Consider the following 25,794-nt stretch of genomic DNA (forward strand, 5'->3'; position numbering starts at 1 on the left):
GTAAAGAGGTACTGTGTTGTTGTTGTGTTGAAACTAGTGAACAAAGCTGTTGAAGAATCCAAGCAGAGAGAGAAGTCACTAAATATTTAGAATATATTTTTTATATATAAAATAGGAACTTTGATTTTTTTAAAGACTTTATTCATTTAACAGAGAGAGAGCACAAGCAGGTGGAGCTGTGGGTAGAGGGAGAGGGAGAAGCAGGCTCCCCATCAAGTAGGGAGCCCGATGTGGGGCTCCATCTCAGGATCCTGGGATCATGACCCGAGCCAAAGGCAGATGCTTAACCAGGTCGACTTGCAGAGCCACCCAGGCCCCAGGAACTTAGGTTTTAAAAGTGGTACTATTTATATGAATGCTAGAGTTCCTCTGATCACTTTGAGTTCATTGAGCTGATAAATAACAAAAAAAGGGAGAGTCTGAAGGTCTTTGCTTGTGGCCATCTACATGTAATTCTTTAAGAGTCACCCCTGATTTTGTCTTTGTTCAAACGAGGCTGAAATATCTGAAGCCTTGACTTCATTTAAGGCCCTGCTTGTGGACATCCAGGATTTTGTTCTGGAATACAGAGACTAACATGCAGAAATACACAGGCAAGAGACTTTTTTTTTTTTTTTTAAAGAGAAGAATTCAGTGTTGCTGTCCCTTGGGCAGCAGTCATTCCTTCTCAGATGGCAGCATGACATTGTTCTGAAGGCCAGGTACCAGCAGGGAGAGGCTTAGGTTATGGACACGAGGCAGCCACGGGTCTGGAAGCAGCCCTTGCACATCAGGCCATTTTAGCTCATTTTACAGCTAAGGCTTGGAGACCCCTAGATGACTTCCTCTGTAACTTGCCAGAGAAGTAAGCAGATTTTCCTCGAAGTTAATTTTTTCCTTGTTAATGATTGGTCACATTTTGCTTTTTTTAAGTTTACAAAGTGGGTACTTAGGTGTGAGTATTTTTGGTTGTATACTTGCTGACAGCAGAGAGCTTACTGAAGCAACGTTACTCCAACCGGTTGGTTGCAGCCACAGCCAGCTTTGGGGTGTAGTTGGGATTTCCAGGCAGGGAACAATGTTGACAATAACAGGTTAGAACTGGTTTCTAGAAATGGAGACTGGGAGGCTGCCGTTAGATGTCTACCTGGGGTGTCAGGCTGCTTCCCTTCCCCCATCTCCGGGGCCCACCTTGGGCCTCTATTAATATAGGGGATCTCCCCTATGCCTGGCCCCTAACAGGATGGCACCATCCATCGTAACTTCTAAATCCTCCATGTAGGAAATGCTTCAGAAGCAACACACGGTAGGGAGTTGAAGCTCGATGGCAGAGTAAAGCCCGACAAAGGTTGGGGAAATAGCAGCTGAAGTTATGTGACTTCACGCAGATCTTGGTGATCAGTGTGTGTGGGAGTGTGAGATTTGTGGGAGGATTTACCTGGCTTTAGTTCTCTCTTCACCTCCTTTCACTTTTCCCAGTTGCAATAATTGCTGCCTTTGGATGTTTTCTATTAAAAATAAAGCAGTGGGGAAGTTTGAATATGTCTTGAGGCAAATTTTGAACAATTGTCTTTCCAAATCCTAGCAGCAATGTGTAGGAGTCTGGGCTCATGATATTTAAAAACAAATTTATTGAAAAAAAAAAGAGACAAGTGAACACCAAAAACTAAAAACAAACTCATGTACCCACTAGAGTTCCAGTTCAGTAGTTTGCCTTCATTGGAAAAAAGGAGGGGGAGAGAACGTTAAAACAAACAGAAACCACCCTAAGCAGTCATTTAGTAAGAACATGGTGATTCTGAAATATCCAAATAAAAGGATCTAGAACAGTCATCAGTAGTCCCTGTGCCTGGGACCCCTCAGGGCATAAGAAGCCTGCAAGTCTGTTTGAACATCAAGCATGGGGCATAGATAGAAGGAATGCTGTGTCTTGGGTGCCCTTGTACTCCTTTGTATTTCTCAGTAGGAGCTCTCAGGACAGATACATTCTAACTACATTTAAAAGTTCATGTGGCTTCTGGTCACTAGGCATTTTCTTTTTCTTTTAAAGATTTATTTATTTATTTGAGAGCGAGAGTGCGCGTGTGAGCGTTCGGGGTGGGGGGGTGCACAGAGGGAGAGGAAAATTCTAAGCAGACTCCATGCTAAGTGCAGAGCTCAACACAGGTCAATCTCATGACCCTGAGATCATGACCTGAGCCGAAATCAAGAGGCGGCTGCCTAACCCACTGAGCCATCCAGGCAGCCCCCACTGTGCATTTCCTTAATCAGCAGACAAGTAGTGTACAAAAGGGACTGGTTAAAAGGAATCCTACTCAGAAAGGTTGGGAGCACTGATCTGAAAAACATACTCTTTGATATTTATCCAGGCCATCATGGGGCAAATGGGCAAGTAATGAGATTGAATCTATGGGCAAAATGTCCCTAAGAAGCAGTCTGAGTGAAGGATAGGATGAAGGCCTGTGGCTAGGACAAAGAGAGGTTTTCTGTTAGGGTTTTTTTAAGTGCTTTGGTACGACCAAGCCACATTCAGAATACCTTATATGTCTTGACCCACAACCCTCATCAATACAAATAGCCATCATTGAGGCAGGATTCTGTGAAAACAGAACTTATCTTTACTATTCATGGTGTATTCTGATATATCATTCCATTTGTTCTTTTTAAAATGCTCGTTTGGTACTGCTAAATGGATTTTCACAGTCCATGGTTTGAAAAACTGACTTTTTTTTTTTTTTAAACTGACTTCTAATTTTCAGAATCTGGAATGTAAGTTCCATTAGGGATGTGAGTCTTTTTTGATCACTGTTCTTCCCTACGGCTTGAGGCCAAGAGAGGTGTTGTAAAGCCCCAAATCACAAAGCTCAGCCCCCATTGGGTCTCACACTCATCCCTCTGTCGCCAAGCTAGTGATTTTTTACTTTTTGATCTCATTCTCTTGGCCTCTTTGGCGATAGATATTATAGAACAGGTTAATCATTCCAGGTGTAATCTCTTGTCCAACAAGGACTTTACCATGGGGGGTAGCGTGTTGATTGCTTATGCCCCACTTTGACATGGACTCCATTGGTTTTTGCACTTGATGGTCAGCACAGCCGTCTCTCTGCTAGTGTCCTGTGCTGCATTTTCTCATCCCTCAGTGAACACCTACACAGATAATTTCCCAAGTCCTTTTTATGTAGAACCACTCTTCCTCTTGATTTTTTTTTTTTTAATGTACAGAAAGACGCAGCCCTGTTGTATGAAACAAACACCTTTGGTTATTTCTAGTGACTTCAGGAAATAGGAGCAGGAGCCATTTAAACATCTGACATTTTAGTTTTATGCTGTCATATTTGAAACTCTAAAACCAAGCTAGAATTCCTTAGCTCAGAGTCCTTTTCATATCTGTCTTATTACCTTTTTGGTTTCTACTCTGTGTCATTCTCACTTCTTTTTAGGGAAGTCATTATTACTTCTTGAAAGTTACGTGTAATTAATTGTGAAGGTCTTCAAGAGCAGATAACGTGGTTTACGAAGTAAAAATCAGAGCAGAATTGAAGATACGAAGAACTTATTCCTACAGAGGAAATTTAAGAATGGAAATGACACCCTCCCTGGGGACCCCTGCATTGCTCCATGGCTGACCTTTGATCTGTCTTTTGTTGAGTTGTCCTAGTTACTCATTTTACACTTGATTGGGGTTGGGAGAACAGATGGTTCTGAAGTAAGCACCTGAAGATCCCTCCCCCTCTTTTTTTTTTTTTTAAGATGAAAGAGACTTAAGGGTCAGTTTAGGAATTTCTGGAGGAGGTGAGTAAAGCATTTGAAAATACTAATGTGTTCTACCTTTGTGATCTTTCCTTCCTCCTCCACTCTTTCTGTGAGGTTTTGGGAGGGTGACCTTTTTGGGTTGCAAGTTGACCTCTGACCAGGGCTCTGCTTTCAGAGCCTTCTCTGCCCATCTGGGTCCCAGCTCTCTTTTCTCTTCTGGCCTGAGAGCTGCCTGCCTCCCCTCCTCAACCCACTTATACTCCTCTTCAGTGGCCCTGATACTGCCCAGTTCATCTCTTGGGTTCTGGTTCTTTCCCCAGATGGAGTGGGTCAAGGTTCCTCAGCTTTTTGTTCCTTGCTGCCCCAATGACAATTAGTAGACTCATTTTTCTCTCCTACTCTTGTACGGTATCACCACCGGCAAATATGGAAAGATTATATCCTTAAGAAATACAGCGTTTTCATGGCCTGTGCTACTGAATTGCTTTCTTCTGAAGATAATCTGTGTCAAATGGCAGGTACTCCCTTGCCGAAGTCAGTAGTTTTCAACCTAGGGCAGTTTTTCCCTCCTGCAGGCCTTCTGGCCATGCCAAGAGCCAATTTTGAGATGATTCTGGTTGTCACAACAGCACTTATCTTTGGGGACGTCAAGTGGGTGAATGCCTGCATGCCACATGGGGTGATGCACAGGACAGCCCCAACCACAATGCTCCTGCTCAAAATGCCCCCTTGTGCTGTGCTTGAGAAGCCCTGTGTTAAATAGATCTTTTGTGTTTAGGGGTTTTTTCTTTCTTTCTTTCTTTCTTTCTTTCTTTCTTTCTTTCTTTCTTTCTTTCTTTCTTTCTTTCTTTCTTTCTTTTTTAAAGATTTTATTTATTTTTTTATGAGAGACACACAGAGGCAGAGACTTAGGCAGAGGGAGAAGCAGGTTCCCTGTGGGGAGTCCAATGCAGGACTCGATCCCAGGACCCCAGGATCACACCCTGAGCCGAAGGCAGACACTCAACCGCTGAGCCACCCAGGTGCCCCTGTGTTTAGGGTTTCTTACAAGAGAGAAGGGTCTTGCTTGTTTAGGATCTGACTTTGTTGTGAGGACTTCCAAATATTCCTCCTGCCTCTGCTGGGATTTTATTACATTTGGAACAGAGAAGACCCAGAGAGCAGAGTCTTCTCTGCACAGACTTCTTTTTTTTTTTTTTTTTAAACAGTAAGTGCTCTTTATTTATTTTTTTTTTAATTTTTTTTAGTTTATTTATGATAGTCACAGAGAGAGAGAGAGGCAGAGACACAGGCAGAGGGAGAAGCAGGCTCCATGTACCAGGAGCCTGATGTGGGATTCGATCCCGGGTCTCCAGGATCGCGCCCTGGGCCAAAGGCAGGCGCTAAACCACTGCGCCACCCAGGGATCCCTCTGCACAGACTTCTAACAGGGAAAATATCTTTGTCTTGCGATCTTTTTGGATAGTACCACTAAAGACATTTTGAACTGTGCATTGTATCTCTTTTTGTGTCCCTAGGGTTTTTTTTTTTTTTTTAAGGCATATATTTATTTACTCTTGCTTGTGCTTATGTAAAACAACCCTTAGAAACTAAAATTTCTTATTCCTACCCTGGTCCTAAAGCCTTTGTAGCATCTTTAAAGGCTGTGTAAAGAAGGTATATACGTCCATATAAATAAATACCTCCAGTTTTATTTATTTGGGGGAGAGAGCAGAATGAGAGAGGGGGCAGAGGGAGAGGGAGAAGCAGACTCCCCACTTAGTGGGGAGCCCCATGTGGTGCTCAATCCCAGGACCCTGAGATCATGACCTTAGCCAAAGGCAGATGCTTAACCTACTGAGGCACCCAGGTGCCCCTATTTATATATTTTTTGAAGATTTTATTTATTTATTTATGAGAAACAGTGAGAGGCAGAGAAAGAGGAAGAAGCAGGCTCCCCATGGAGCAGGGTATCCCATGCGGGACTCAATCCTAGGACCCTGGGATCGCAACTTGAGTTGAAGGCAGATGCTTAGCCAACTGAGCTGGATATCCAGGTATCCCGTGTGTACAGTTTTATTTCGTAGAGAAGCTTCTAGGGCTCTTGTGTAGTCCTCATGTTAACTAAGTAAGCAAATATCTCAGCTTACTTCCTCTGCATCTTCTTCTCTTCTAAGTGTGTATCTTGGGAGCAGCTGACATCATATTTTTCCCTCTGTAATATCACTTGCTCCCTTCTCCCCCATAAAGGTATGGTGCGTTTGGCTGTGAACACAGTTTGCCTGCAATAATGAAGGTATATGACCTCCAGATGTAACAATCTTGGTATAGATTATGTGTGAGACAGAAGTTGTATTTCTTTAGAAAATGACATTTCATGTGTTTTATTTAAAAAATTAAAAAAATTATGTCTGCTCTAAATAGAAAGCCTCGTGTAGGTGAAGCAGTGAAATAAGAATGAGGTATAAAATAAAAATCTTGGGACGCCTGGGTGGCTCAGCAGTTTGGCACCTTGCCTTTGGCCCAGGGCGTGATCCTGGGGCCCCAGGATCAAGTCCCACATTGGGCTTCCTGCATGGAGCCTGCTTCTCTCATCCTGTGTCTCTGCCTCTCTCTCTCTGTGTCTCTCATGAATAAATAAATAAATACAAATCTTTTTTTAAAAAATAAAAATCTCAAGATACAATGACAGCATAGGGACACCGAGTTCTTATCTCTAACTCAACTGTGTACCTTCATGTACACATTTATTTGGAGCATGCTAATGAGTGTCTGTGTACCAGATATGATGCTGGGCTGAAGATGCAGGACTGGAGCACAGTGCTGAGGTCAAATGTTGCCCAGCCCATCAGGCTGTATCCTAAGTGCAGTAGACATTACAGCGTGTTGTACCCAGAGCGGAACCTGGACACAGGATCCAGGGAAAGCTTACAAGAACAGGAGACACTTAAAACTGATTTATTGAAGTGAATATGACTTGGAAATAAGGAGGGGGTTTCCAGAAGTGAAAATAAGAGGTGCAAACACGTTTAAAAAAAAAAAAAAAAGGAACATGATTTGGGAAAGAGACAATGGAAGTTGTGTGTGTGTGTGTGTGTGTGTTTTGAGACAGTGGAAGTTGTACAACATTGTGAATGTTATTTGTGCCACTGAATTGTATGCTTAAAAATGGATTAGGATGGCAACTTTTATGTTGTATATTTTACCATAAAAAATGGGCAAAAAACGTAGGGGAGGCAGTTTTACTTTTTGAGTTAATATGTTACTTAAAAAAAAAAAATAAAAGCATGTCTTCATAGGGACTGCAGGTTGGGAAAGGTAGTGAGTGTGTTGGTGGGTGTTGTCATTGTCAAGATTGTCCAGAGCAAGATTGCCCCAGATTGTCAAGAGCAATAAGAGGTGGGAAGCCCTGGAGGTATTTAAGGCAGGGGAGTGCCATGGTCTGAGTCCTACATTAGAAGCTTACTCTGATGGCAGGGTGGTGAATGGATTGGAGGGACGGACACCCTCAGGGAGCTTTAGGGACAAGAATCTGAGCAAGGCATCATGAGAGCCTGAATCAAGGCAAGAGTGGTAGGTTTGGAGGGGAGGCATGAAGGAGATGCCTGGGGGAGTGAGATGAAGCCATATCTCAGATGTAAGACAAATCTGGGGCGATTGGATGGGGAGATAACACAGGAACGGAGATTCCAGACCAAGGTTCAGTGCTGATGCCTTGGAGACATCAAATGACATCGTGATTGACAGCTGTCATGTTGAGGATGCAGAGGAGAGGCAGATGCCAGGTGATGGGGTTGAAGAGAGATGGGGAATGAGGGGACCTGTGAGCCATGCTTCATGGGTGAGGAGATAGGAAGTAACTGGGAAGACTTGTAGCACGTGGAGAAGTGGGGCAGTAGTACATCCCTACTGAACATCTAACATGTGCCCGCTCTCCATGTTCATAATCCTTTAAAGTGTTCTTAGAAAACCCTGGAGAGGCAGGTGGTATTTTGTGTTGTTTTTTAAATATGCAAGGGGTTTTTTGAGGGCTCAGCTTCCTAGGGCTGCCATAATAAAGTGCCCCAAATAGAATGACTTAAGAGAAATGTGTTCTATCTCTGTTCTGGAGGCTAGAAATCCAAAATGAAGGTGTCAGTTGGGCCATGCTCCCTCTGTAGGGAAATTCTTCCTTGCCTCATTTTAGCTTCTGGCAGTTGCTGGCAGTCCTGGCATTCTGTGGCTTGCAGCTATATCCCTCCAGTCTGCTTCTATTATCATGTGGAGTTGTCCCTGGGCCTCTATGGGCTCATATATTTCCATGTTGTTTGCTCTGGGTTTCTCTGTCTAGATTTCCTTCTTCTTATAAGGACACATTGGATTAGGGCCCACCCTGATATACTGTGATTTCATCTTGACTATATTTACAAAAACCTGTTTCCAAACAAAAACACATTTGTGGGTCCTGGGTGTTAGGAAATGAAATGTGTCTTTTTGGGGGACACAAGTCAATCTACAGAACCATCTAATTTCAAAGTTCCTGCTTTATCGACTCTTAAAAAAAAATCTCTGCCCCATTTCCTCATCTTACTTATTAATAAAGTGTTTAAATAAAATGATGCAAAATTTCTCAGATCTGAAATTATTTAAAAAATGGCTAAGGAGTTTTTATTTTATTTTATTTTTTTTTTAATTTTTATTTATTTATGATAGTCACAGAGAGAGAGAGGGAGAGAGAGGCAGAGACATAGGCAGATGGAGAAGCAGGCTCCATGCACCGGGAGCCCGATGTGGGATTTGATCCAGGGTCTCCAGGATCGCGCCCTGGGCCAAAGGCAGGCGCCAAACCACTGCGCCACCCAGGGATCCCCAGGCTAAGGAGTTTTTAAATGATAGTTGTAGAAGGTCTTGAGGAGAAGCAGTTGGTCTTAATTGAGTCAAAGGTCAAAGGTGAACCAAAGGGAAATGTTTGGGGGGGTGCTCCAATATGGGGTGGCATGGGCTGCCTCCATAGCACTTGAGCAGAAAGATACTCACCAAACTCTTAATCATGGCTTAATTTTAATTGTAGGTTCAAAATTTGTATTTTAAAAAAAATACCTGGTTGACATTTTTGGCAGTATTTGTCAAATAGATGGGTATGCATGGGAAAGTAAAGAGAACTTGATTTGAATAAATCTTTAACCAGTCAGTTCAAATAAAGCATTAACATTTGTTCTGTTCTTGGCACCGTGAGCACTGAAATGAAAAGATACGGCTGTGACATCAGGACTTTATAGTGTGCACCTAGAGACATGTTCAAGGCTGAACTCTTTTTCCATTGATCTTTGCTCTTCCCTATCATGCTTGTTCATCACACACATTTCCACTAAAGCCAGACACCTAAGCACTTCGTTTTCCTCAAGTTGCTAACAAGTTCTCAGGAGTGTGGAGTATCATACTTCATTTCTTCCAAGACACCATGGATGTTAGGATGTACCACTATAGTATTTGTTGAGGAAGGGGGAAAATTGCTGCAAGTTAAAAGACTAAAGACACTGCTTTAAAAAAATTTTTTTTAAATGCAGGGCAGCCCTGGTGGCTCAGTGGTTTAGCGCCGTCTTCAGCCCGGGGTGTGATCCTGGGGTCCCGGGATCGAGTCCGACGTCGGGCTCCCTGTATGGAGCCTGCTTCTCCCTCTGTCTGCATCTCTGCCTCTCACTCTCTGTGTCTGCCATGAATAAATAAATAAATAAATCTTTAAAAAAAAAGATTTAAAAAAAATAAAAAAAATTTTAATGCTTATTGACATCCTTTTTGATTTACTCAGACATACATGTTGACCATAACACTCCTGTGCTTATTTTTTAGAGTAAAACCAAGTTTACCTCCAGAAACATCTTCACATGCATTATCTAACTTAACCAGAATTGCTTTTCACCTGGCAATAATCCATGTCTTGCTTTATTTTTCTCAGCATGTAATGTCTGTGATGCAGACTTTGCTGAAGGAGAAGTGTGTGATTTTCTAAGCCCCTGACACCCATTTTGCAAGTTTTGGAGCATGTTTACCAGTGATAAACCGCTATGCCATAAGGACCGCTTTACTGGTTGGCTGTTCAGTGCATCTCAAGTTCAAAATTTAATTGTGTCCTCGGATTGAGGGGGCATGGTCTCTTGGTCTCTGATTGTGGGAGCATGGTCCTCCTGGTCTCTGTTCCTCTTCCCTGTTGCCCACTCTTGACAGTGGGACTCTCACCTGGGTGCCCGACCGTTGGCTTGCCAATGGGCTCCCAGCTCTCTCTGCTCCATAACTCCTCGGAAGGGAGGCAGGTGGACTATCTGTATGCACAGCTACAGGAATGAAGGAGGTGGCCAGAATAGTAATAACCAGAAGGAACAAATTATCCCCAATTTTTAGTCGCTTGGGCTGGATAATGGTACCTGTGACTTCAGCTGGGGATCCACATGTGCTCTTCCACCCTGGGGGAAGTTGGAAGTCCCTGTGTAGAAGGCCCCAGCCCTCTGCCTACTGCTTGCCCTTCGTGGCTTCTGTCACCTGCCCTTTGTCCTCCCTGCTCATTGGAATTTCTCTAAGAAAAAGTGTACGTGAAAGAGCAAGAGTTTGGAGTCAGATAAACCCACATTTTAATCTCACCTGTGATTCTGGGCAAATGACTAACCGCAGAGGGTCTCACTTTCCCAGTGGAAATAAATAATACTCCTTTCATCAGGTTTTGGTTGTAAGATGTTTTTTCAAAAATGAGGTAATGTGAATCTCCCTGGTTGGTGTATTAGATCTCAACAAATATTAATCATATTTTGTCCTTCTTTGTCTTCTTTTAAAAATGGTTTCTCAGGGCAGCCCCGGTGGCTCAGTGGTTTAGTGCTGCCTTCGGCCCACGGTGTGATCCTGGAGACCTGGGATTGAGTCCTACGTTGGGCTCCCTCCGTGGAGCCTGCTCCTCCCTCCACCTGTGTCTCTGCCTCTCTCTGTCTCTGTGCCTCTCATGAATAAATAAATAAAATCTTAAAAAAAAAAAAACGGTTTCCCATGAGATTCTGAGGAGAAACATTAAAATTAATGATTGAACAAGAATTGTTTTTTGGGAGTATTTATAGTTTTAAGGAATTGTATGTTAAAATGCTCCCGTTTCCCAACTTGTGTTGTGAATGAGAAGTTTTTTTTTCTTCCCAAAGCCAGACTCTGCCTCTACAATAAATATTGCACTCTTACTGAACATATGGGAAATTGGATAATACTTAGAAAAACTTGTAAGGCTCCAGGTTTGGAGAAATTGTACATTTGGAAACGAAGAGATTGCTTTTGATCTGGTCGGTCAGGTTCATTTCCTCTGTGCAGGGTCTTTATTATTGCTTCTAGATATCATACAAGTTTGAGCTTCAGCTCCCTGCTCTTTTCTTCATTTGTATTATAGAAATCAGTGATTTTAAGCATATACTTTCACATCAAGCTGTTGAGGTTCAGAATTGTAACCCCACCATGGATTCAAGTGCTGCCATGGGCAAGTTGCTTAATCTCTAAGCTTGTCTTCCCCTCTGGAAATGGGGATGGGGATCCCTGCATCATAGCAGTGTTGTACACAAATGATGTAATATATTTGGACCACTTAGTTCAGATTTGAATATATACGGAATGCACTCTGAGGGGGTGGCTGTGGTTATTAATAATTATCCTAAGTCATGATTGTCATGTTTTGCCAGTGATTTTGACTTCTACCTTTCTGTTCTCCCTTTGTATTCATTTTCCATCCCCCCACCCCCGTCTGATTACCCTAAAACAAACCACACCTTAAAATTGTAATGTTGATAACTTGCTGCCACCTACAGGCTTATATGGAAAAAGCAGAACCTGTAATTCCTATGTTACTAATGATTCCTAATATAAAATCTCAAGGTCTGAGCCAACTGTGGACAACTACATGACCCCCTTTTCTGAGACATTTATTTTCTCTGCTAGCCTAACTAAATACTTGAATAGTATCAATCCCCCTAGATTCTTTTTGGAAGTGGGCATTTGTGCATAAAGCATTATTAGTAGTTAGATATTCCATTTTTCCCCTTAAGCAGTTTTGCAAACTATTAAAAGACATGAAAGAGCCCTTGCTAAAAAGCAACAAAAAGCAGAGTTTTGTTAGATTTTTTTGAGTCCTGTTCTAGTTGGAGACTTGAAAAGTCAGAACAAAACCTTAAAAATGAAGAGTATTCATTATGAACTCTGTTGTAGTTCTGACTATATTGTCTTATGTGCTTGCTACCAAATACTCCCCTTCCACCCTCAATCTTGGACTCTCTTGTCACATAATCTGGTATAGGGGATAAATTTGCAAGTGTATATGGACCCTACTCAGTGATTTCTGACTGTACGTACCTTATCTGTAGTTTGTTTTGGCTGGAGTTGGAGTATGAGGGTTCCAATGACAGATAGCAGGGGGATGGGTCCAGTAAGTCCTGCGTGCTAAGCTACGGGGTTGAGTTTTGTCTTGAAAACAACAGGGAACCAACCACTAGAGGATTGCAAGCTAGAGAGTGACACGATCAGATTTCTAGTACAGAAATATGACTTGGGCAGCCTGAAGATATTTTAGAGGGGGCCTACAGAAGCAATTACTCATTGGGCTTTTTCATCTACTGATTGTACCTGTCACGTATTGTCTGTGCATTAGAAGACTCAATCATATTTTGTTTGCTGCTCCAGTTTGTGGTTTTTTTTTTTTTTAGTTGTTTTCTTTGTATTGCTTTTATTCCTTTCACAGTTCTGTAAACGCCCCTCGAGTGGGCACTGTTTTGGCATGTTATGCTCATGATTATTGCTGTTATGATTATTAAGGGCCATTAGCAGTTTATATGCAACAGGCCCCGTAAAGGGTGTCTCTGTACCTTTTCCACAGTGTGCATACACATCCTATACTTCTTTAGGCTTGCCATGGCGCTGGCTGCTTGTTGAACAGCGTGGTTTATTCTCTCTCCTGCCTTTCTGCCTGCCCGTGAAGTCTGTCATCTGCTGCCTGGCATCCTGATTTGGGCGTGATGCCACATTGCTGCTATGGCTGAACTAGCTCTTCTCAGAAATGGGTGTGGGGTGGTGGGGCTCTGCGTCTGCTGTAATGCCCACTGGCAGAAAGAGGCGAAGAGCAGGAAAAGGAGGAGACTTTTCCCTGGTTCCCTGTGCAAAAAAATCTGTTGCCAGAGGAGACTGTGAAAACCCAAACCTCTGTGATATAGGAATGTATGGGCAGAACTGTGACTAGGGTAAGGCAAGGGGGGCCAGCAGCCACCTGCCTTAGCTGTAAAATTTTTTTTTAAGATTTTATTTATTTATTCATGAGAGATACACAGGAAGAGGCAGAGACATCGGTAGGGGGATAAACAGGCTCCCTGCAGGGAGCCCGATGTGGAACTCGATCCCAGGACCCTGGGATCACAACCTGAGCCAAAGGCATACGCTCAACCACTCAGCCACCGAGGTGCCCCTAGCTGTAAATTTAATAGGGCACCAAAATGCTCTGCAGTCGAGACCAATAATATGTTAACATAGTATTCAAAAAAATTAAGATGAAATCATGTTGAACAAAATACGAAACTTTTAAATAAAGACAAGATCAGGAACAGTACTGTGCAAAGCCAATTTGGAGGCTGAGGTGGAAGGAAAAAGTCAACAATACTGAGCCTGTCTATTTAAAATTGTGATATTTTGGGGCAGCCTGGTGGTTTAGCGCCGCCTTCAGCCCAGGGTGTGATCTTGGAGACCCGGGATGAGTCCCACATCAGGCTCCCTGCATGGAGCCTGCTTCTCCCTCTGCCTGTGTCTCTGCGCGCCTCTCTCTCTCTCTCTCTCTCTCTCTCTCTCATGAATAAATAAATAAATAAATAAATAAAATCTTTAAAAAGAAAATTGTGATATTTTTTTATAGATTCTTTGAATTAACTTTTCTAAAAATATTGCATGAAAATATTATTTATATTGAGTTTTTTGGTACCACCTTAAATTTTGCACCCAAGGTTTGTGGGTAGGGGCGCCTTGCTGGCCTCACCCTAGCTTTGTGCATGGGTGGTTGGGCAGAAGAGAAGGGAGAATTGCAGAGGGTCAGATGCCTCCTTGGCCAGTTGAGAAATACCACATTCTTCCTGAAAGACCCATAGTGGTTGGCTCCATTCAAGGGGAGGGGCTGTGGCCTTATTGTTCTTAAATAATATGGAAAACTTCTATGTTGCTGTTGGTCATTTCTGTATACATTAGGACTTTTTAAACATTATCTGGATGATATATATGTAATATATATATTAATATATTTATTTTAAAAGCCACAAGGTGGTGTTTTCTATCTCCACTAACAATGGAAAGAAATGAAATACAATTTCTTTCTTGTTTTGGGGGGAGGAATAAAATTTCTGTAGGCTCTGAGCTTGTTCAGTTCTTGACTTGAGGTTAGGTGCTGGATTTGATTAGCAGAGGAAGCTAGAGACATTTACAAACCCCTTTCCTTGTTAGTGTGAATTACTAGTCACGCTGATTTACTAGCTTAGCATTTTAAGCCTTGCCAAGAGCCCATTTTTGGCATCTTAACTCTTCTGCTTTGGAGTAACTATATTGTGACTGAGCAAAGGAACAGAGAAGCCAAGCAAATATGAATTCTAAATTCATTTTTGGCAGAGTATAACTTGGTGGTTTTTAGCGGTAGGTCAGACTTTTCTTTTGTCCTTTCCTGGGAGAGCCAGGTCATTTGAAGGTACAGAAAGTTGATGTGTGGATCCAGTCTAATTGGTTTTATTCTCGCTGGGGCAGTTACAGGAGCCTAAGGGAGAATCTTACTTAGTTTTCATACTTTTCAGACTTTTTTTTTTTTTTTTTAATCCTCAACAAGGTCTGCTGAGAACAGACCCAGTACCCGAGGAAGGAGAAGATGTTGTTGCCACAATTGGTGCCACAGAGACCCTATCAGAGGAGGAGCAAGAAGAGCTAAGAAGAGAACTTGCAAAGGTAAAGAAGCCTTCCTTTTGGAACTTCACGCTTTGCCCTTACAATGTCACTTAGAGTTCTAAAGCACATGGTCACATCTCCTCATCGGTTCCAGGGGAGAGAAAGCAGCATGCATTTATGTCCAAGAGGTCTGGAGGCGGGGAGAAGAAATAGAGGAGCGTGATACCAGTTGGTTTTTATATGGAAAAAGGTATATAACGGGTGATGTGGGTCCGAGAAGTAGGATGTGAAGGAGGACCCGGGCGAGAGGAATGCTAGAGATCACCTGAGGGGCTGCACCAAGTCTAACACACTTACCTTTTCAGCTGCATCAGTGACTCTGTTCTCCCCTTTGTTGTGTTGTGGGTATAGGCACTTTGAACCTTCTTTCCCTCCCTCCCTCTCTCTCTCTCTGTCTTAAAATTCACTGTTTAAAAGTGTACAATGCAATGGCATTTAGCACATTCACAGCCTTGTGCAGCTGTCATCTCTGTATAGTTTCAGAACATTTCCATCACACCCAGAGGAGACCTATACTCATTAAACTGGCATCCTCAATCAGTCGCCCCTCCCTCATCCCCTGGCAACAATAATCTGCTTTATGTCTCATCTCTATGGATTTACTTATTCTGGATATTTTATTTAAGCAGAATCATATAATATGGTACTTTTTCTTTGTGGCTTCTTTCACTTGGCATAGTATTTTTGAGGTTCATTCTTACAGCATATATTGGCACTTTACTGTTTTTCTAAAAGAATTTATTTATTTGATTAATTAATTTATTTATGAGAGAGCGAGCACACATGCATGTATGCACACAAGCATGAGTGGGGGGGGCAGTGTGGGGGAAGAGGGACAAGCAAACTCTGTGCTGAGTGTGGAGCCTGACACGGGCTTGACCCCACAACCCTGAGATGGTGACCTGAACCAAAATTGGGCCGAACTGAACAGCCCAGGCATCCCTGGTGCTTTATTATTTTTTATGGTTGAATGATACTCCATTATATGTATCTTCCATATTTTGTTTATCTGTTTGTGGTTTCCACATTGTAGATACTGAGCTAGGAACATTTGTGTAAACGTACTTGTTGAATACCTATGTTTAGTTCTTTTGGGTATATACCTAGAACTGGAATTGCTGCATCAAATGTAATTCCATGTTTAACCTTTTTTCCCCCTACATTTTAAAAAAAATTTCATTTGATTTGCCAACATATGGTATAACACCCAGTGCTCATCCCATCAAGTGCCCTCCCCATGTTTAACTTTTTTGAGGAACTGCCAAACTATTTCCCCACAGCAGGGACACCATTTTATATCCCATTCAGCAATTTGTCTACATCTTTGCCAACATTTGTTATTTTTGATCTTTCGAAGGAAGATTATGGATTATGGCCATCCTAGCGAGTGTAAAGTTGTATGTCATTAGTTTTGTATTTCCCTATGACCAATGATATGGAGCATTCATGTGCCTATTAGCATTTGTCTATCTTCTTTGGAGAAATGTGTATTCAGATTCTTTGCCCAGTTTTTCTTTTAATTGTTTTTTGTTTGTTTTTTTTTTTGTTGAGATATAAGAGCTCTTTATGTATTCTGTATATTGGGCCCTTATCAGATATATGATTTGCAAGTATTTTCTCCTATTCTGTATGTTGTCTTTTCACTTTCTTCATAGTGCCTTTTGTTTTTTAAGATTTTATTTATTTATTGGAGAGCGAGAGAGCAAGCATGAGCAGGGGGAGGGCTAGAGGGAGAAGCAGATTCCTCGCTGTGGAACTCCAATCCCAGGACCTGATCCTGACCTGAGCCAAAGACAGATGCTTAACCACTGAGCGACCTAGGCACCCCTTGTTTTTTTTTTTTTTTTAATTTTTATTTACTTATTTATTTTAATTTTTATTTATTTATTTTTTCCTTGTTGAGTATTTTTGCATCTATATTCATGAGAGATATTGGCCTACGATTTTCTTTTCTTGTGATGTTTTTGTCTGGCTTTTGTATTAGGGTAATTCTAGCATCTTAGAATGAGTTAGGAAGTTTTCCTTGGTCTTCTGTTTTGTGGAGGAGTTTAAGAAGGATTGGCATTAATTATTTATTTTATTTTTTAAAAAGATTTATTTATTTTATGATAGACAGAGAGAGAGAGAGAGAGAGAGAGAGAGGCAGAGATACAGGAGGAGGGAGAAGCAGGCTCCATGCCGGGAGCCCGACGTGGAACTCGATCCCGGGACTCCAGGATTGCACCCTGGGCCAAAGGCAGGCGCTAAACCCTGAGCCACCCAGGAATCCCTGGCATTAATTCTTTGAATGTTTGGTATAATTCACCATAAAGCCATCTAAGTCTTGGACTTTTCTTTGTTGGGAGATTTTTGATAATTAATTCAATCTGTTTACATATGATAGGTTTCTTCAGATTTTTCTGTTTCGTCTTGGGTCAGTTTAAATAATTTGTAAATTGCTAAGAATTTGTCCCTTTTTTTTTTTTTTTTGAATTTGTCCCTTTCATCTAGGTCATCAAGTTTGTTGGCATACAGTTGTTCATAGTTTTCTCTTATAATCCTATGTCTAGTCTTGGCTTCTCTTCTCCTGGCTCTATGCCAAACACGGGGCTTGAATTCATGACCCTGAGATTGAGTTGAAAGCTCTACTGACTGGGCCAGTGAGGTGCCCTTGTCCTTTTTATTTCTTTAAAGTTGGTAGCCCCTCTCAGTGCCTGTCACCCAGTCTGAGGGGGGCACTTGACGGGATGAGCACTGGATGTTATGCTATATGTTGGCAAATCAAACTCCAATAAAAAAATATACAAAAAAAGGTGGTATCAATGTTGCTGCTTTCATTTTTTATTATAGTTATTTGTATCTTCTATTGTTTTTTTCTCTGTCAGTCTAGCTAAATAAAGGTTTGCCAATTTTGTTGGTCTTTTTAAAGAATCTGGTTTTGATTTCATTGATTTTTCTCTTATTTGTGTTTTCTGTCTTCACTCTAATCTTGATCATTGCCTTCCTTCTGTTAGCTTTGGGGCTAATTTCCTTTTCTTCTTCTAGTTTGTTAAAGTGTAGAGTTAGATAATTGATTTGAGGTCTTTTTTTTTTAAAAAGATTTTATATATTTATTTGAGGGAGAGAAAGAACATAAGCAGGGAGCCCAATACTGCCAGGTTCCAGGACCCTAGAACACATCTTGAGCCAAAGGCAGATGCTCAACTGACTGAACCACCCAGGTGCCCCTACTTTCCAGTTTATATTGTGATTTCTTCTTTGTTCCATTGGTGGTTTAAGAGTGTGTTGTTTATTTTTCATAAATTATGATATTTGCAGCTTTTCTTTTTTTAAATTTCAAGTTTCATTCCTTTGTGGTTGGAGAAAAAACTTCATAATGATTTTTTTTTTTAAATTTACTTATGATAGTCACACAGAGAGAGAGAGAGGCAGAGACATAGGCAGAGGGAGAAGCAGGCTCCATGCACCGGGAGCCCGACATGGGACTTCCGGGATCGTGCCCTGGGCCAAAGGCAGGCGCCAAACCGCTGCGCCACCCAGAGATCCCCTTCATATGATTTTAAATTTACTGAGATTTTTTTTTTTTTTTTTTTTTTTTTGCCTAACATATACTCTGTGCTGGAGAATGTACATTTGGGGAAAATGTGTATTCTACTGTTTTGGGGCACAGTGTTATATGTATCTGTTAGATCCAGTTGGTTTATGGTGTTGTTCAAGTCTTCTGTTTTCTTATTGATGTATATGTTCTGTCCACTTGTTTACATAAGATTTTACTAACAAAGTGGGGATAGGATGGGTAGGTTAGAGTGGTGATATGCCTTATGGAGGAGTAAGAATTAAAAATATCGTGTATTTAGTACATGCTATTTTAAAAAGAAAAAAACAAAAGTACATTTTCCACAAGTGACATATATTTATTGTAGAAACATAAAAGAAAACTGAAGAAAATGAAAATTACTCACAGTGTGAAAGTTTAGATGATCTGTTTCCAGACATTTTTCTAGATATGTATTGTTATATTTCTGTACTTCTTTTTTTTTATTTCTGTACTTTAAAAAGCCTTTTTTAAAAAAGGTCTATAACTTTTCCCCACTTACCTGGATTTCATAACAGTTTTTCATGCCAATAAAAAATTAATTTTAATTGTTGGATAGCCCATTTTTTCATTGCTGCAAGCTCATTTTTAATTAATGAACATATTTATAAACATTTAGGTTGTTTCCATTTCTTGCTATTATGTAATATTTTGGTGGAAACGTTTACACATAATCCCTTATGCACTTCTCTAATTAGTACTCCTACAAAGAGGGTTCCTGGGTCTAGTAGTTTTTTCTTAAGGACATAGAGTCATTCCCATGTACACTGGTAGTACCAAAATGCTATTCAGAAAATTTCTCACAGTATATGAGAAAGCCATTTTTCCAAATCCTTGTCATTCTTGGTATTATTATTTTATTATCGGTAATACTAACATAATAGTAATAGTGCCTAGTGTCTTCAGATTGCTTGCTAAGCTGAACTCAGTGCATACATCATCTCATTTATTATCACAACAGTGTGAAGAGGCACATGCTATTATTTTTTATTTATTGAAAAAATTCTAGTATAACATGCTGTATCATAGTTTTAGGTATACAATATGGTAATTCCACAATTCTATACATTACTTAATACTATTAGTTATCATAACTTGATTGAGGAGGAAACAGGTTCTAAATCTCTGAGTAGATTGTATGTTATTGAACAATTCTCACTGCTACCTAATTCTAAACATTTTCATCATCCAAAAAAAAAAAAAAACCGTGTTCCCATTAGCAGTCACTCCCAGCCCTTTCCCTCCAACCCCTGGCAACCCTTAGTCTACTTTCTATTTTTATAGATTTGCCCATTACAGGTATTTTGTATAAATGGAATCAGATAGTGTATGGTCTTTTGTGACTGGCTTCTTTCACTTAGTATTTTTTCAAGGTTCATCCATGTTATAATGCGTATTAGTATTTCATTCCTTTTTATGGCTGAATTGTATAGCTATCTACCACATTTTGATTATCAATTGTTGGATACTTAGGTTGTTTCCACTTTTTGGCTGTTATGAATGATGCTCCTGTGAATATTTTTGTGTACAGGTTTTTGGGTGGTTGTATGCTATGTACCAGGGAATGGAATTCCTGGATCATATGGTAACTCTATGTTTAACTTCTTGAGAAACTGCCAGACTGTTTTGCTGCCAAACTGCACCATTCTACCTTCTCATCAGTAATGTAAAAGGGCCCCAATTTCTTTATGTCCTTGTCGACACTTGTTACTGTCTTTTTTATGATAGACATCCTAGTAAGAGTCTCTTTGAATTTTTCTAATTACTAATTAATGGTATTGAGCATTTTTTCATATGATTGATCATTTATGTATCTTCTTTGGTGAAATGTCTAAATCCTTTGTCCACTTTTAATTGGATTATTTTTCTTATATTATTGAGTTATATGTGTTCAGTATGTTATGAATACTAGATCTTATCAGATGTATTCTTTGTGCTTTAAGGTCGTTCTTTTATATATGTATTTTTTCCATATTTAAAAATATGTATTATATATATATGTCTGTGATATGTATATATTGAATTAAGGAATTGTAGCTATGATGTGCTGAACTAGGTATGTTGGCAGCACAATCTAACCAACAAAAGTGGGGAATGCATTGGGTCACATTTTTAGTGGTCTTTTCTCCAACTGTCATTAGGGAAAGGGAATCGAGAGAAGTGTCAAGGGGTAGAATATTTTCTTTTAGGTCTGTTTTTTGGAGCATCTGAAAAATTGGGAGTTGGGATAGAGAGGGAGGTGTTGGAAAGCTAATAGTGTGCAATGAGAATTAGCCAGGAAACTGAGAAATGGAGCCCCCTGGGTTGAAATTCTGGTTCCTACATTATTAGTTTGATGACTTAGGGCAAATCATTTAATTTACTTGATTTTGAACCTCATTCATTCATTCTTGCCTTTTTATTTTCATATTCCACTTAAATGACTTCCAAGACTAGCACAGAATGAGCGGTCCTGCCTGACAAGCACAGAGGGTTATCTTTGTTCTGGACCTACATTCTAATTAATGCCATCTTAAGAACTGTGTGTGTTTTGCTAGCCACTTCACATGTGATTTGTTCTTCTCTCCTTTTGTTGAGTACTATTTTTCTTCACTTTGTGTTCTGTAAAGATTTAATTGGCAGTGAGAAGAGTTTATTTAACAACACTAAATGTTATTTTATTTTTTTAATTATTTACTCCAGGGAGGGGGAATGCAGAGGGAGAAGGACAAGCAAACTCTTGTCAACACAGGGCATGATCTCAGGATCCTGCGATCATGCATGACCGGAGCCGAAACCCAAGAGTCACTTAACCAACTAAGCCACCCACACGCGCCCACTATAGGTTGTTTTTAAAGGCCATGCTGTCTTTGAAATCTTAGAAATGAGAGGTCAAGGTTGAGAATATGGCTTTGCAAAAAGCCAAGAGAAGCATCTTTCTAAGGGTCTTGAGTATTAATGACTATCCCACTTTTTCAACTTTCCAGGACAAAAGTTCTCTTCGTGTGAGGTCTGTCTGTCTCTGTGGGTCTGTCTCTTGCCTTCTGTTTTTCTGTTGCAGGCTCTTCTTCTGCTCTGTAAGTCTTTTTTGTTCTTTTTAGTTTCTGCATGTAGAGTTTTGGCCTCCTCAAATATATTTAAGCTTCCAAATCTCCTAATCTCACTTCCCCTTCTTTACTTTAGGGCATCTTTATCCAAGTCTTTCAGCAACTATTCTCAGTGTTATCTCAGTTTCTCAAACTAGATTCCTGAATGACAGAGACTGTGATTAGTGGAGCATCTCTTTTTTCCAGCAGGCATATTCCTGGGTGGTGGCCACTTGATGGGCTGGCTGTCCTTGGGTCAAGGGCCTATCTCTAACTGTCCAGCCTTAGCTGAGGTCCACATGGGACTTCTGGGTGCTCTTTGTGGGGAGACAGTTTGATTCATTGAGAGCTGTGGTTTTGGCAGGCTCTGGGACAGACGTTTCCAGTATAAACTTTTATGAAATATGTAGGAAGGTTGGATTTCGATTTGGCTTGGATGCACATGTTTTAGTGGGGAGTAGAGATTTGGTACACAAATATGAGATCTGTGGGTACTCAGGTGGACGTGTCCAGCTGGAAATGCAGACGAGAGGTCAGAAGAGTGGATGTTAGAATAATTTGAATATTATCTGTGTGGAGGTTTGAGCCCTAAGCTTCCATGGGATAACTGAGTAAGGAAGTATAGAGAGAGAGAGAAGAGAAGCCTAAGGACAATTCAAGATAGAAATATAAAGAAGAGAAAAGAGGGGTGCCTTGGGGGCTCAGCTGATTAAGTGTCGACTCTCGATTTCTGCTCAGGTCATGATTTTAGGGTCATGAGATGGAGCCCCACGTCAGGCTCTGCCCTGGGTGTGGATCCTGCTTGAGATTCTCTCTCTCCCTCTGCCCCTCCTGCCCACCCCCACTCATGTGTGTGCTCTCTCTCTCTCTCAAAAAAAAAAAGATAAAAAAAGAAGAGGAAAGAGAAGCTCTATAGTAGAGTTCAGCATGTAACCAGTTTACTAAACATGCTGTATGTTGTTTTCAGAGACGGATAAATGAATCAGAACATGTTTTTAAGTGACTCATATAGAAGAATATTGAGAATAGTTTTGCACTAATAATCCTCACTTACTGAAGGACTCATGCTGTATTTTTACCCCAACCTCCTTCCTCATAGGTAGAAGAAGAAATCCAGACTCTGTCTCAAGTGTTAGCAGCAAAAGAGAAGCACCTAGCAGAGATCAAACGGAAACTTGGGATCAATTCACTACAGGAACTAAAACAGAACATTGCCAAAGGCTGGCAGGATGTGACAGCAACATCTGCGTACGTTCCCTTGATCATACATTTTTCTAGAGAACAGAGAACGTGAAGGACACTTCTGCTCCTTTTGTGTGGGGAGGGGAATTGAAAGGGGATGAGGAGGCTTCTGCAACTTTTCTTTGTACAACACAGGGCTCTCCTAACCCAGTTCTCCAGTGTACCCGAGTCTTCTCTAACTCTGGTCTTCCAGACTGTTCTAGGGGATAGAAAGAAAACCAGCCTCGTCTGTGAGTTGAAGACATGACATTTAAGTTCCCACAGTGTTATATATTGACTTGCCAGAAATGCACATGTGTCACATAGTCTTCAGAATGATCAAATAGGGTGGTAGGTGAGCTAGCCGGAGATAAGGAAGCAGGAGCAGGTGAGTCTTGAGGTAACAAAACTCAAAAATATGGGGGCAGGATTTGAACTCAGGTTTGACCTGAGCCAGTCTTTCTTCATCCTACTCTATAGGGAGCATAAGACTCGACTCATCGCCTCTGATAGGTGCTGGTGGCGAGGCCCACCCCTTAATCATCTTGTCTTTTTGATCACACAGATTTTGTTATGGCATCATCATGATGCAGTTTTGTTTCCCAGCACAAGGAGGAGCAAGCTTGTGAAGATTCTGAAGTGTGTTCTTTATCATTCTGTTCAGTCCCACTTACTGAGCTGGTGACCAGAGGCAGTGAGGCTGCTGGCATCCTTACGTGACAGCACTAGGGTCTTTCCACCCCCTTCGGTCCACTTTCTACCCATATAAGTCCAGGAAACTATCCTTTGACTGTGTATCACCATACATTTTTTGTTTTTAATATTTCATCTTGATGGGATAACTAAAAATTCCTGAGCCTTCCTTTTCTGTAATGTGGGGATCTTAACCTCTTGGTAGCAGCTATCATATTAGCTTATTTTTATTTTCCCTTCACTAATCCGTGGGTAGATGGGAAGAGGGAGGTGGTAAATGGTAGATTTATGTTATAGCAAATACCACACTAAAGTTATCTTGAGTGTCACACCTTTTACATACTCTGCTGAGAGTCTACAAGTCCTTATTTGGTAGCTCTGCAGACATGCGAAATTAAAAAAAAATTCTTTATAGCCCATACAATATATTTGAATAATAAAGTACATGTGGGCCTTACCTTGCTTCTGGTCCCTTTTTAGGAGATTAAGTTATAAAAGGCATGTGAAGAATTGATTTCATTTTTGTTTTGTTTGGCTTCGGTGGAGAAGAAGAAGAGGTATAATTTCTTTCAACCTCCGGCTCATTTTCATCTTTTCTCCATGACTGTTTTGCCCCTCACCCTGATTTCCTTGGTCCTGCCTTTCTAGGCCTCTGCCGAAGATCGCGCCTGAATGAGGGGGTAAGCATCAGGTGAAGTGATGATGCCAAACTGGTGGTTGTGAAGCAGATTGGATGTTCTGAAAACAAAACCATTTTAATTTTCGAGAGCTCTCCAAGAGGTGGTGATTATGCTTTAAATAACTATTAGAAAAGGTTAGCTTAACTTTTCTTTGTTCTGTTCTTTTATAATTTAATGTAGATACAAAAAGACTTCCGAAACCTTATCTCAAGCTGGGCAGAAGGCGTCAGCTGCTTTCTCCTCTGTTGGATCAGTCATCACCAAAAAGCTGGAAGACGTAAAGTATGTCCTCATTTCTCCTTGCTCATTAAGTAGCTGAGGCAAATTAAAGTTATGTCGTGGTTGCATTGGTTTCCTGACTTTGGCTGTGGATGATGCTGGATTCTCCTCTTTTCAACTGAGGGGAGCCCACTTCTTCAAAACAGGAGAGGAAATATTGCCTAAAGTATTGTAGGGGTAGCCTTCTGACTTTCAGACATAGCGTTCAAAATAATCATTTTATGAATACATTTAAAGTTGCTGGAAAATTCTGGTTGTGCACTTCTATCCTTCTAGTCCTTCCTGGTCATGCAGGGTAAGTATATCTCTCGCAGTTGCAAGTTTGTGGTTGGGGGCTGAGCCTGTGATCCTACTGGGGACACGTCCAGGAGCATTGACTGCACGCTGGGGCCAAGACCTGCCTTCAGCTCTGTGTGTTACATTGTTAAACCGTGGTGTGATTACAACATGCCCATCTGTGTACTGATTTGTACTCATTTATAAGCTCTCTCGACATTCATGCTTAGGCCCCAGTCTTGATATTGAGCTTTGCTTTTTATTTTGCATTTATATTTTAGATTAGTCTGCAGAATTTTTGTGGCAATTTTGATAAAACCACTTCACGGTGCTTCTGTGTGTCTCCTCTGCCCCCCTCCCCCATGTTGATTAGAATAGCGCTGAAAGTGAGAGACATGGTTTACATTTGCTGTGCTTCTGTTGGCATGAAAGTTATTTTGTTTTACCAACAAAACCCTCAGATTGCATGACTTTGTGTTTTTCATTTGTGGGGAATGTAGCTTTTACAACCAGAATTTTGTTGGTTGAATAAGTTTGGCAATCAAATGTATTATACATTGTACCAAAAAAACAAATGACTTATTATATTTGGACTATCATCATTCTAAGCATTGTGTAATAAACATAGCTTACTTGGATTCTTCTGACAGTTTATAGACATCTCGTAGGTGTTCTCATTTCTTTTTTTGCCAACTTGACTGTATAGTGCTTTGGAGTCCAGTTAAAACCTTACACAACTTTTAAACAGTAGGTAATTTCATTGTTTTAGATTTACCAGAACTTCCTTTCTTTTTTAATGCTTACTGCGGCTTCTTGCAGATTGCAAGCCTTTTCACATTCCTTTAGGTAAGGAGAGCTTGAACCATCCCTGCAGCTTAGCCGGTGTCTAAGACAAGTGTGCTTAATTAGATGATTATGCCACGTTGGATGATTGTGTTTGTCCACTACATACTTTTCTTGCATCTGGAATATCTTTCTCTAGTGCATACCTATTTCTAAGGGAGGATTTCTCGTATACCCGGGGTAATGGATAAATTAAAAGAATAATTTGACATTGTGGTTTAGGGATATGGAAATGATTTTGATGTTTCTTACTTTTTTTTTTTTTTTTTTTGGTAAAAAGAAGCAGCTTAACCATGGCATACAGAATTCCTCCCTTTTAATGTCTGACTTTGTTTGTTTCTGATGCTTTAATTTCTTTGGTGCTTTTGTCAGGATGTTGGAATTCTTCACCTGGGTCTCATTATGTATCTGTAATAGACTGCATATGTCCTGCCTCGTGATGTTAGTCTCCCATCTTATACAGGTTACTCTGGATATTTTTTTTTTTATTGTG

The 25,794-nt window shown here is 40.7% G+C and overlaps 1 protein-coding gene across 4 annotated transcripts in view; it reads left to right on the top strand.

The window, feature by feature from the left end:
* TPD52 (tumor protein D52) overlaps window positions 1-25,794 on the top strand; it is a 107,928-nt gene that overhangs the window by 65,513 nt on the left and 16,621 nt on the right. For 3 of the 4 annotated variants that reach the window (XM_055318285.1, XM_055318284.1, XM_055318282.1), the window contains exons 2-5: window positions 14,555-14,670; window positions 22,409-22,557; window positions 24,084-24,185; window positions 25,278-25,304. In XM_055318285.1, the coding sequence (XP_055174260.1) occupies window positions 14,555-14,670; window positions 22,409-22,557; window positions 24,084-24,185; window positions 25,278-25,304 (394 nt within the window). The remainder of the gene's footprint in view (window positions 1-14,554; window positions 14,671-22,408; window positions 22,558-24,083; window positions 24,186-25,277; window positions 25,305-25,794) is intronic. The other variant, XM_055318283.1, reaches the window with a different exon arrangement.

Source organism: Nyctereutes procyonoides, unplaced genomic scaffold (genome assembly GCF_905146905.1).
Source record: "Nyctereutes procyonoides isolate TBG_1078 unplaced genomic scaffold, NYPRO_anot_genome, whole genome shotgun sequence".
In the NCBI taxonomy this organism is placed as follows: domain Eukaryota; kingdom Metazoa; phylum Chordata; class Mammalia; order Carnivora; family Canidae; genus Nyctereutes; species Nyctereutes procyonoides.